We start from the raw sequence: 12,759 nt of genomic DNA, 5'->3' as shown, positions 1-12,759 counted from the left end.
GACATCCACTGCCAATCCAGGAAGCAGGAACACACGGAAACACACGTCAAGCACTGGAAATCTGCAACAAAAACCCACAAACAGAACACGAAACCGGCACGGAGCCAACCAAAACATGAACAGCAATCGACCCAAATCTTGAGATCTGATCGCAGTCTGAGCTAAGCTACCGCTACCTAACCCCAAAAACTAGAGAGCCAGCATGCAGGTGAACAAGCCAGTGTGTATGTCTATGTGTGTGTGTGTGTGTGTGTATGTATATGATCATGCATGTGTGTGTGTGTGTGTGTGTGTGTGCGTGTGTGTGTGTGTATGTATATGTTTGTGTGGCTGTGTATGTTTGTGTATATGTATGTGACTAAGTGGCTATATGTGTGTGTGTGTGTGTGTGTGTGTGTGTGTGTGTGTGTGTGTGTGTGTGTGTGTGTGTGTGTGTGTGTGTGTGTGTGTGTGTGTGTGTGTGTGTGTGTGTGTGTGTAATAAACCAAACAAAGCTCTACCTGAAGTGTATCTATAGTGGGGGAGGGGGGGAGCAACCCCGCCACCCGCGAGACCAGAGGCCGACACGGAAGAGCCCGGATCCCAGGCCACCGGCAACCCTACAGAGGGGAGAAGTAGGAGGGAGGCAACCCACCGCCTGCGAGTTCCACCCCCCCCCCCCCCACGGCGCGGGAAGAAGCAGCCAGGGATCCCGCGGCGGCGGACCACGACCCCGGCAATCCCCGGCCACCCGGTCGGGCCGGACACGTGGCCAGGAGGCCCTCACCCTTCAGGCCAACGACCCCCACCCGGCAGGGGGCCAGCCTGCCCGGAGAGACAGAGCCGCCCCGGCCGCCGACGCGGGCAGGCGCACCCGCCCCCCACGAATGCAAAAACAACAAAACAATGTAAGGTGAATATTTCACAAAGTAATGCTACTGTAAAAGGGACACCATGGTTTCTTGAGTAGAACACATCTAGAAAATCTTATAATTCTGTCTATTTATCTTAGATTTTTTTTTTAGCACATGGTTATCTCCAAGAAAAAAAGAAAGAAAGTGAAAGAGGTTTGAGCCAAAAAAAGAAAGAAAAGAAACTATGCAGCGAACCCAAGAAGCAACTCCTCCGTGTTTAGTTTGTGAGGCTAAAGTACCGAAATGTCTTGAGTGATCGTTGGGGGCTGGTTCTAATTGCGAGTCAATTTCCACTGACCTTCACTGAACTTTCCAAAAGAAATAAACATACTTACATACAAAAATGTTTTTGGTCTCCATAGATGAATTGGACACCAAAATTAACTGTACTGTATTGTCATTCCATGATAGTAAATTATTTATAAGATATTGACTTAAAGGAGCTTGAGGCTCCTTTTAAGAAATGAGACTCTCTAGCACCACCCTTCACCACGACGGCCGTCGGGGGTACTGGAGCCAACAGTGAAGCCGGCACGGGAGAACGGGGAGAACGCACATGCAGCGTCATGTGACGTCACATCCGCAGCCCAGCGCGGGAAATTCGGGACCGAATTGCAGCACATTTTGCAGCACACAGCCTGTTCAAGGCAAAGGAGAGATACACTAGAGGGCTCATTCTTTTTGGTTTGGAACGCTTCATCTGACATTATTACTAGAAAACTTAAAATGTATACGGATTTTTTTCATAAATCTTGCCACAATCCGGCCTCAAGCTCCTTTAAAAGTGCTTTTTAAAACCGCAAACAGCATACTAGGCGCAGGCTTGACATTAGCTTACCGTTCTCATATATGGTTACCTATTATTATTTATAACAATAGATAACCACAACCCATAATCTGGAAGCTGCTTAGAGTTTGAAAGTATAAAACCATATGAGGTAAACGGATGGATCCATGAGGTCTGCCCGGGGGTTCAATAAGCGGACTAGGGACAGCTGTTCAGTGCAAGAGATCCCCTCATGGGATCTCTCTCCAGTGCTGACCAGCACAACCAGATGTATTTGATCCATGGCAGTGTACCATAACTGGCCTATTGTTAGCTAAAAACAATACATTTTTGCAGCTTCTTTTGTAGATTTTTCCATCATAATAAGCTTAAAGATTTTCCTTTTTTTTCTTTATGCATTTATGGACAGTAGCCCACTGGATTCAATTCACATAATTTTGATCCTTCACTAATGTTTACACTTATTACCATCTAGTAATAGACCTAAGACATATTTAACTCCAGAATATCCCTTTAACATGATGGAAATTGTCATTCAGTGGAGGGTGAGCAGGACTCGATCACAGGAGGAATGAGAAGACAGGATCCAGGAGGCTGCCAGCCAGGAACTTAGGAACCAGGAGATGCTGGAGGTATGCAGGTGGGTACAGAAACGAGGAACTAGAGCTGGACCAGAATCCAGGAATCACAGTTGAGTAACACTCTAGCGACAAAGTGCTGGCAGCACGCTCCATTTACCCTCCTGCTGATGAGGTCTTGATAGACACCCGTCGCTTCACTCAGCCACCACATTCACAGATGCCCTCTAGTGGATAAAGAGACTACACATAAACAAACAAAGGAGGCAAAGTCTCCTAGACCCTGACACATTTGGATTCCAGCAGTTTCACAGCTTGGACAGCTCATGGTTTAAGTAAAACAAACTCTTTTGAATATTTGTCCCGGCAACCTAACAGACATATTCTCTTTGAAATCTTACTTCTGCAAGCATACTGTACGTTAGACTGACATAAAATGCAACCTTTCCAGTCTTCACATGCAGCCCATTTCCCTTGTTATCTTTATAGCTGGATTAGGTAATAAATGACCAGGGTGCCCTGGCAGCAGCCGTTCACCTGTCGGTCATTGGTTTCTCATTGAGGGCAGAAGTTAGTTTTCCCCCAGTATTTGCAGGGTATTTCAAGCAACAAACCTTCACGTTCAGTCATCGCCATGATGAAGATTGATATTCACAATCATATTTTACCAAAGGAGTGGCCTGACTTGAAACAGGTAGGCACAGCGAGACACACAAAGAGTTTTTGAAAACCTGAAGCTCGTGTAAGTAGATCTTCACAATCTACGAACAAGATTTGCCCTGGAGTTTGTTTGTTTGTGTTTTTCTTTAAATAACATTGTGTCTGTAGCCTGTCACTGTTGTATTAAATAGTGACATGAAATGGATCCACGTTTCCTGTCGGTATGTCCTCAAAGAGATTAAGAGCTCACTAAATAAATCGGAGCTCACGATGGATGGTTAAACTGTAATCAATAGTCGCTGGCCTGTTGCAGCTCTCATGCCTTCGTCAGTGTGTCCGCCTGGCCTTAGATAATGATTTCCCATATTATATGCTGGACAGAGGACACGGTCTACAAACTCACCCTTATACTTCCTATACCACTTATCTTCTTTCTTTCTTTCATCCTTCTTTTCTCTTTTTAGAAGCCAGTTTGAAATAAAAACAAGCCATTTCTCATCCATCAAAATCCCATTTTAATATATAATATATGCCACAAATAATATGGTTTAGAGGGAAATATGTTAAGTAACCCTAATTGTGAGGAAGATCTCATTACATATCTTGTGGTCATGGAAAAGATGTTCCTGTTTCACAAGGGTTAAATTGGTGTTCCATCACATGCAAACAAAACAACAAAGGAGAAACTATGGACATTGGGTTAAGAAATGTCCAAGACATTGTTAAAACCAAGAATAATAACAGTGAAGGATCGTCTGTAAATAAATGTGGTTGCGAAAATAAAATCATGATCAAAGCTCACTTGGAGAAATATAAACACAAAGAAAATCAACAGTAGAGCTTGTGGCAATAATTCATTGTTAAAGAGCATTTCCACATACAAAATATGAAATGGACCAAAAATATTAGAACTAAAGAGCAATGAAGCATTAAAAAAAACGCTTCAGGAAAACTAAAAAAAACTTCTGATTAGGGAGCATGAAGATTGAGCTCTGGATCAGTGAACAAAGTAATGTGATCTAAATCCAGATTTACCCTGATACAGAGAGGTGTGTAAGTCAGGGGAAGAACAGCTGTGACTTACAAGCGTGTGAAAGCAGTATCATGATTGTGGGTTGCTTTAGTTGGAAGAGTCTAGGTTAAAGGAGCTTGAGGCTCCTTTTAAGAAATGAGACTCTCTAGCGCCACCCTTTGCCACGACGGCCGTTGGGGGTACTGCAGCCAACAGTGAAGCCGGCACGGGAGAACGGGGAGAACGCGCATGCAGCGTCATGTGACGTCACATCCGCAGCCCAGCGCGGGAAATTCGGGACCGAATTGCAGCACATTTTGCAGCACACAGCCTGTTCAAGGCAAAGGAGAGATACACTAGAGGGCTCATTCTTTTGGGTTTGGAACGCTTCATCTGACATTATTACTAGAAAACTTAAAATGTATACGGATTTTTTTCATAAATCTTGCCACAATCCGGCCTCAAGCTCCTTTAAGTAAAATTATGATGAAAAAAACATGGGATCAACTGATAACCTGAATTTACTGAATGAGCAGGTTTTTTCTATTTTCATTTCTTCCCCAATGGCACAACCATATTCCAAGATGACAAAGGCAAGATTCGTCCCGCTCACACAGTGAAAGAGTGATTCTGAAAACATGAGACGTCCTTTTCATACAAGGATTGTCCAGCACAGAGTCCAAAACTTAACCCAATAGATAATCTCCTTTGGGTGGAAATAAATGTTATTACATTACTAAAGCTTATTGAGACAGTACCAAAGGCTGCAATTCAAGATAAATTTAGCCCAACAGAGTGAAAGCAATCAGAAATGCTGGCATAACACACACAAACAAAAAAAAAAGAAACAAAAAACACAATCGTACTCTAAATTGATGTACATAATAGAGCTGATCTGCATTGACATGAAAAGGGGCTTCAATAAGTGTATCACTCTTATTGATTGTTTTCAGATGAATGTATATGCAAAAGTGTGAGCAGCTTCAAAAGACATCCACTTGTTGTCATTTGGAGAGTTAGAGCAGATGAATGATGATTGATGAACCATAACAAAATCAGTAAAGGGTTATATAGTAAGGGGCATGAGGGCAAAAATCAAGAACATTTGAACATCAAATATAATCAAACATAACAGAAATGTACTTTAATGCATGATGCATATTTTAAAGTATGCCATATGTCTATGCTGTACTGTAATGAATCATGTGGGTTTTTTTTTTTTTTTTTTTTTGTCTTCCAGAGATATGGATATGATGGGTTTGTCCAGCTTCATCATCACTGCAAAGTGAGGCACTACTTTTACTTCCCCTTTTCCCTAAGCATGTACACAAAGGCTGATGTAGCACAGAGCAGGTTCATCCTGCAAGAACCTCATCCCGTGGACCTGTCAGGCTGGTCAAACATGTGAGCAGTTGCAGAACCTAGTATGGTGCCGCTGCATCAGTTGAGTGGTTCACTTTAAACACAGTTGGAACGCAGCCAAACACAGTGCAGCCTGGCTGACACATGGCCGAGAAAACTTAATAAGCTTCAGAGAATGAAATTAAACAAGTATTACACATGCAATCTTATGCCAAGACCAGGGACGAACAACTGCTTATGTCATGATGTCAGTGTCAAAGGGAACACGTTATGACAAGAACGTTTTTTTAATCTTCGTTTTAGAGCATTTATTTAATTATTTGACATGACAGACAAAGTAAGACATTACATACTCCACGACCACGTTGTTGATTATTTTCCAATGTGCTGTTTGTAGGGTTTGGTGACATCACAGCTCCAAATTTGGGTAGAATCATCCAGCTTTTAAAAATTCACACGTGCTGTCTTTGCCTTTCCTTATGAGTTGGTAGTGTAAAATTCTAACAATGGTTTAAAAGATGCAACTCCTCTGAAAGAGGTGGTGTAGAGTTGAGTGCCTGGCTCCACCCGTAAAACCAACTGCTTTGAGCACAGCTGTGAAGACATGCTTAAAAGGGAACTCGTGCTGCATGGCACTTGGTATTTTTGACCAAAGCATATACCGTTACATTTTATTCAAAACTTAGAACACTGTATTAATAATTGAAAATTATCAAGATGTCAAGGAAACGCAGCCTTTTTTTTTCTTTTCTTCATAACATGACAACGTTTTTTGAGGTATTAACAGTAAGAGTCTTTAGTCAAAATACCACGTGGATATAGTTAAAGTGCATCCTTTTAAACCTTGTATTTGATTCCCTGTTCAATGCAGCCGGTTTTAGGGGGTGGAGTCAGCCCCTGGACTCCACCCACCTCTTCTGCACAACGTGCCTATTTGTAACTGGTATTGCAGCTTTGCACCTCCGAGGTATTGTGATCTGATTGATATATTTACAAATATATACATGTATGTATATAATGTATTATTTTACAACACATCCCCTTTGGGAGAACTTGAAAGAGACAGCAATCATTTTATGTTTAGAATGTGAGTTGTGTTGACGTTGTGTTTCAGGGTCAAGCTGAGATGATGAAGGATGGGAAGCTGTTTCGTGTGATAGATGAAAATTGCTGGGATGCCGATGCACGCATACGGGACATGGATCAGCATGGTGTGCACACACACATGAGTGACACAAATGGTTAATTTTACTTGAACATAATAATCCCTGAACACCTTGTTCATGGTTTTTAATTTTCAGGTGTCACAGTTCAAGCTCTCTCAACTGTTCCTGTGATGTTCAGTTATTGGGTCAGTTCTTATTACATCACAGCAAGACCCATATAGAAATACATGAGCTCTCCTATTTCACAACTATTAAAAAAAGAAGCAACTCAATTTAACTTCTCTCAGTGGTATGTTTCTATCCGTTTTTACATGTATTTTCTTTTTGTAATTACAGGCCAAACCTCATGACACACTGGATCTCTGTGTCCTTCTAAATGACAATTTGGCCCAGACAGTACGCAGCCATCCCAAGAGGTTTGTGGGCCTGGGCACGCTGCCCATGCAGGCCCCTGACTTGGCAGTGATGGAAATGAGGCGCTGTGTGAAGGAGCTGGGCTTCCCTGGGGTCCAGATTGGCTCACACATCAACAACTGGGACCTTAATACTTCAGAGCTCTATCCTTTCTTTGCTGTGAGACTTTGCAAAAACATCCTCACGCATTCGAATCATAGAGAGCCTGGTGACGGCATTTGAAAGGATATCGTCTGTCTCAATTTGTCCCTTTTTTTCTTCTTTTATTCCTTCACTGAAGAGTAAAGATTCTGCGGTTTGTGTCTTTCGTGCAGGCAGCAGAGGAGCTGGGCTGCTCCATTTTTATCCACCCATGGGACATGCAGACAGATGGGAGGATGGCTAAGTATTGGCTCCCCTGGCTGGTGGGTGAGGGAGCTAGATTAGGAACAGATGATAATGACGTATAAAGACAAGCCAAATGGACAAGAGAATGACATCACTATCATATACCATAATTGATGAAGCTATCCAAACCAAATCACTGAATTTCAACTTCAATTCCCATGTATTTTAGCTTTTACCCTCTCTTTTTATCTTGTTTCTTTTTTCAAATAATCGCAATGGGTCTTAGTTTTAGGTAAATACCAGCTCATGCAAAGAAAAATGTGTAACATTTTTAATTGTACCATTATTCATTTAATAAAAGGCAAAAATAACAAATCAAGTCAGCAATTCAAAGTACCCCCATAATTCCAGAGCGTGTAGATTCACATTTAGCAGCGATCACTCACAACAGTTATTTCCAGTGGTGGACAAAGTACACAATTTAATTACTTGAGTCAAAGTTTAGATACTCCTGGTGAAATTTTACTCCAATACGAGTAAAAGTGCTCAGTCAAATTACTACTTACTTGAGTGCTTAAAAATACTCAAGTTTTCAAACCGCATGTTTTGCAATGCATATGTGTTGCAAAGAATACACGAGAATACCATCAGGTTAACACTTTTTTGGGGAAATCATATAGACGAATCCGGCGACCGGTTTGTGTGCGCCGCCATCTTGCGGCGGCGCCATCGCTGCGGTGGCAGGTGTCAATCTGCCACCGCAGCGCTGTTATTGTAACCTGACGCTCTACAGCATCATTATAGCTGGATTGATGATGTTAGACAGTGGCCTTCCATAAATAATGAAGGTATCTTAAATTAATGCTGATGTTAATTTATAAATAATGATTTGTTTGAGCGATAAGCAGGAAAGAATAGAGGAATAGGGAGATAAGGGAGTGTATGATTAAACACTGTAATATAGCTCTCTCCACCTCCTCTCCTTACGAGGCACGTCTGCACAATTAAATATTACCTGTTTATGTTTTGTTTTATTTTAGGTATCCAAGAATATTTTATTGATCGCCTGGCGTCCGATGACGAAAAAAAACGCAATTACAGGTCTCTAATTGAAGGGCAGAACTATCTCAGCTCCGGATGATACATAATACATACATAACCCCAATCTGCAGATAAAACTAGTTTGTTGAGGAAAAAATATCAACTCTATTTGTAGCTGCAGAAGAAAAAAATAATCTCACGAGGAAAAGAAAAATATTGCTCACGCCATCGGAGCCTCTTCAGCATAAAAAAAAGAAAAGAGAAGTAAGAGTAATAAAAAAGATGTAGGCTACTGTATGTTGTTATATTATACTAATTTATTGAAACACATGGCGAGTCAAACATTTACCAAAGCAGCTGCCAAACACTAAACAAGGTAGTAAGACGGTGGTTCTGCAGAACTGCGGCAGTAAATCCTCATCGGAGCTTCATTCTTTAATAGTGATTTCATATGAACCCAAACCGTTAATAATCATTATTTTCTCCATGTACCGCTCCCTGGCTTCCTTGTTTAAGGTATCCAGGTAAATTCCAGTTCCTTTCCAGCAGTTTAACATCTTTTTTTGCGTTCCGTCTGTTCACTTGGTGAAACAGAAAAGTAGTTTTGAAAGTCCCTCCCATCTTCATTCACTATCAAAACAAATGCACGTGACGGGACAGGAGTGTTCCGATGATACAAATACATTAAGAGAGCCTGGCAGGGAGCGGAGTAATAGATCCATACGTATATATGTCTATGGGCTGGAGCGGAGGAGCGGAGCCGCCACCGCAGTAATGGCGGCCGCTCGACTTCCGGGTTTCGCCGGATTCGTCTATATACCTTATAACATACATGGCACACGTCACAGAGCACCAGAATAACAGAACAATCCAAAACAGCTTAGAAGGTGTAAATATCAGCTAGTTTTTTGAGCTGCCAGTGAATGCGGGCCTCAAGAACTACTTCTCAAAGGCTTGGAATCAAGGCAGCTGGACTTGCTCCTCTCAGTTCTTGAAGACATTTCACTTTCCATCCTGAGGGCCTCCTCTTTTGTCTTGATTGAAGCCTTTGAGAGCAACCTGGTTGACTGAGAGTCTACTCCAGCCTCTTGAACTATGCATTTGTGAAGTTCATATTTTTGCTAGTGCTTCTGAAGTCCTGGCCTGTTTTATGAACTTCTGTGATGTTGGCACCTGGCATATAATAAACATTATCAGGTCAATTTAACCCTTCACTATCTTCACGTTTTACCAGACAATCCTACTGAAAAATAGCTAGAGAAAATCCAGATAAGAACCTCAACTCTCTGTCAGAGGGCAGTTTCACAAAATGTAATTAGTCCAACTACCCTTAGTAACAAAATTACAAGCAGCATGGATATTTTCATTAAAAACAACAAAACAAAGTTCATCTGGAATAAAAAAAAGTTTAAATTAAAAAAAAAACAAAAAAAACCTTGTTCTTGAGATATAGCCATGGTGCTCAAAAGGAAAGTTGTCACCTTTTTCCACTGTAGCCATCGAGCTTGCACAGCACCACCCCAGACTGAACTACCTGATTAAGGAGAGCAGCTCTGCTTTCAACCCATGAAGATTATAAGGGCTACTAAGCTACTCAGTTCAGTTTTAGTATGCTTTTACACTCACACACAAAGAGCTTTGGCTTAAAAGTGGGGTCACTAAATTTGATTATAAATTTGACATGAATGGAGAACAGAGTGATGAGGAACAAGACCCATCTTTTCTCTCTTGAAGGCATGCCGTCAGAGACGACCATCGCTATTTGCTCGATGATTTTTGGAGGCATCTTCGAGAAATTCCCTAAACTCAAAGTCTGCTTTGCTCATGGAGGTACAGAAGAGATGGGGTGCTGCAGATAAAGGCTGTTTTTCAAAATATTCTTTAATGGCAATGTGTGTTCATGTTTGATGTTTGGTTCCCTTTTCTCTTGGTTTTAGGTGGTTCTTTCCCATTCACCGTTGGCAGGATTGAGCATGGCCACAAAGTCCGCCCTGATCTGTGTGCAGCTGACAATAAGACAAGTCCACGTAAATACCTGGGTTCCTTCTACACCGATTCCTTGGTTCATGACCCCATCTCCATGAAGCTGCTTGTTGACGTTATTGGAAAAGTGAGCATGCATTCATTTTTTAACCAAAAAATACTTTCCATGGAAAGAAATAAAAACCTTTTCTGTGCTTGGAAGGGTATATTTGGGTCTCTGAAGTGACGACCAAATCAAACACTGACATAATCACTGAGCCGTTCTGAATTTAAGGATAAAATGACATCACATGTCCATATCAGACTATCAATTTATCTCCACCTAACTTTACATCATGTTGCATTTGCTGTTTTCTTTGGGTGAGGCAAAACCAACAGTGATTTCAAAAGATTAACACCCTGCAAAGTGGAGTTGGTGGAGTCCAATTAAGTGTCTGACTCCACCCCCTGAAACTAGCTGTGATCAGAACTGAGGCCTGTTGGATGAACGTAGAATTGGGAGATCCAGGATGAGAAAGCGGGGCTCTACTGATCCTACTGAGTTTACCCAGGCTTATTGCATTACATAGACCCCAAGCCAAGATGAGGTGGTGCAGTGATGTCAAGCTGAGTGTAACTAATCTTTCTATATGTATACTCATGGAACTGGCTAAATCTGATTATAGGGAGTCAGCCCGACACTCAATCGAGGACACATTGAATGCATAGTAGAGCAGTATATGTGGCTACACCTATAAACATAATTTACAAAATAATGTTTTACTATGGGTGATAGCAGTCAAAGTGAGTTTTAAGAAACAGAGGTACATGAAGTACAAAACTTTGGATATGGACAAATGCTTGAATAATATGCCTTAATACAACTGTTAAGTTAGTTTCATGCATGTGACAGCAAGACATAGAGCAAGACAATTAGTTTGTTGGGATTTTCTGTCTCCACCCAAATATAAAAACATGAGGCTTGACAAACGAAAAGAAATTCAGATAATTTTCTATATAGACTACATCTGTCCCTTCATCAACAACAAAGCATCAGCAAGAGTATCAGAAACACTGTGTTCATCATCCTGCACTTATTACAACTTCTAGTTGAACATCTTTGATCATAACAATTGGAAATGGTTTTGGTTGCTGCCATCTACTGGTCAATAAAGTAAGGAGAATTTTATTTGACATTATACATAATTGTTATCAGAGAAAACATTTTTATTGAGGTATAAATGCTAATTGGATTCTAATTCTACCTTTTGAAAAATCAATTAATAAAATGTTACTACATCTCTCCTTTTTGAACTAATATAATTACTTTTTTCATAGAAAACGGTAAAAATGTTCTTATACAAATGTAGTACAAGTGTAATGTAATTTTTGGTATGGAGAAATGTGACCATGGAAATACAGAAATTATGTCTATTGTTAATCTATTCAAAGTAAAGGTCAATGTATAAAGGATGAAAATAATCCAATTGTGTAGTTATCAAAGTATGTTTCAATATCATTACTAAAAAAAGTATGACTTCACTTAAACAAACAGTCTTAACTACTGTAGAAAAGGCTGGTTTTGAGAACAGAACCAATGTGTTTATCAAATTTAAACATGCTGTCAAAAATCACATCAGATTTTGAGCAAACTGATGACTGAAGGAGTCTTGTGATGGACTAGTGACCTGTTCAGGCCATTCGGTGGTATCTGTTTGGTGTTTTCACCAGAGTGTCTCAGACATTTTTTCAAGACCTCAGAAGATTGTATGTTTGTTTTTTTAAAAGCGCAGAATATGTCTCTTTTAAGATATTGCTGCAGGATCATTGTTAATTTTGAGCAGTGTAGATTCAAAACTAGCAGTCGATTATTTGAAATCACTTCAACCTGAGGCCATAAAATAGCTGAGTACTTGGGGTCCTTCAAATGACAAACTACAATTTTGAGTGTGCTACATAATGGTTATACTGATGTCTCGTGCTTTCACATGAATATTGTTGATATGTCAGACACTGCTCAGTACATCTTACATGTGTGCACTCCCCTCAAAGGATAAAGTAATGCTGGGGACTGATTATCCATTCCCACTTGGTGAACTGCAGCCTGGATCATTAATAGACTCCATGGATGAGTTTGATGACACACTTAAGGTAACATTTTCCCCTCTCTCATTTTGGTTAATCAGTTGGCACATTTTTGATAACAAAAATCAAAACCACAAATGACAATTCTTTTTTTAATCAATATTTTCAATATGTTGAGTTCTCTTTTGTTTTGCAGGAAAAACTGCTTGCAGGAAATGCGTTGGAATTTTTGGGACTGAAACGAGAGCAGTTTATGTAACATACCAGTCAATGACTACTCCAACGTCTACATGATTAATTGCATGCTTTATTCACATATTCATTTTTGTGTGGCATTTGTGAAGCAAAAGAACAAAAAATTAAAGAAAAATTTAGATTGATACAGTTTGATGTTTTATCGCCTCTCAGCACCTACATGAAACCTGTTCAGTATTCTTCTTACTCACGGTACAATCATTTTTACTTAGCCAGT

The 12,759-nt window shown here is 40.4% G+C and overlaps 1 protein-coding gene across 2 annotated transcripts in view; it reads left to right on the top strand.

Annotated features, from left to right (window-relative positions):
• The first annotated feature begins 2,790 nt into the window (after window positions 1–2,790).
• acmsd (aminocarboxymuconate semialdehyde decarboxylase) overlaps window positions 2,791–12,759 on the top strand; it is a 10,076-nt gene continuing 107 nt past the window's right edge. The window contains exons 1-11 of one of the 2 annotated variants that reach the window (XM_061723962.1): window positions 2,876–2,952; window positions 5,171–5,215; window positions 6,164–6,259; window positions 6,407–6,503; window positions 6,594–6,643; window positions 6,795–7,031; window positions 7,187–7,280; window positions 9,975–10,070; window positions 10,178–10,350; window positions 12,255–12,353; window positions 12,484–12,759. The exon at window positions 12,484–12,759 is cut by the window's right edge and continues 107 nt beyond it. In XM_061723962.1, the coding sequence (XP_061579946.1) occupies window positions 6,419–6,503; window positions 6,594–6,643; window positions 6,795–7,031; window positions 7,187–7,280; window positions 9,975–10,070; window positions 10,178–10,350; window positions 12,255–12,353; window positions 12,484–12,546 (897 nt within the window). In that variant the 5' untranslated portion in view covers window positions 2,876–2,952; window positions 5,171–5,215; window positions 6,164–6,259; window positions 6,407–6,418 and the 3' untranslated portion in view covers window positions 12,547–12,759. Of the gene's footprint in view, window positions 2,953–5,170; window positions 5,216–6,163; window positions 6,260–6,406; window positions 6,504–6,593; window positions 6,644–6,794; window positions 7,032–7,186; window positions 7,281–9,974; window positions 10,071–10,177; window positions 10,351–12,254; window positions 12,354–12,483 lie in introns of both variants that reach the window. The other variant, XM_061723961.1, reaches the window with a different exon arrangement.

The sequence above is a fragment of the Cololabis saira genome, chromosome 6, assembly GCF_033807715.1.
Source record: "Cololabis saira isolate AMF1-May2022 chromosome 6, fColSai1.1, whole genome shotgun sequence".
Lineage (NCBI taxonomy): Eukaryota > Metazoa > Chordata > Actinopteri > Beloniformes > Belonidae > Cololabis > Cololabis saira.
Note: the sequence above shows the minus strand (reverse complement) of the source record. Positions and strands in the feature narration are given on the sequence as shown.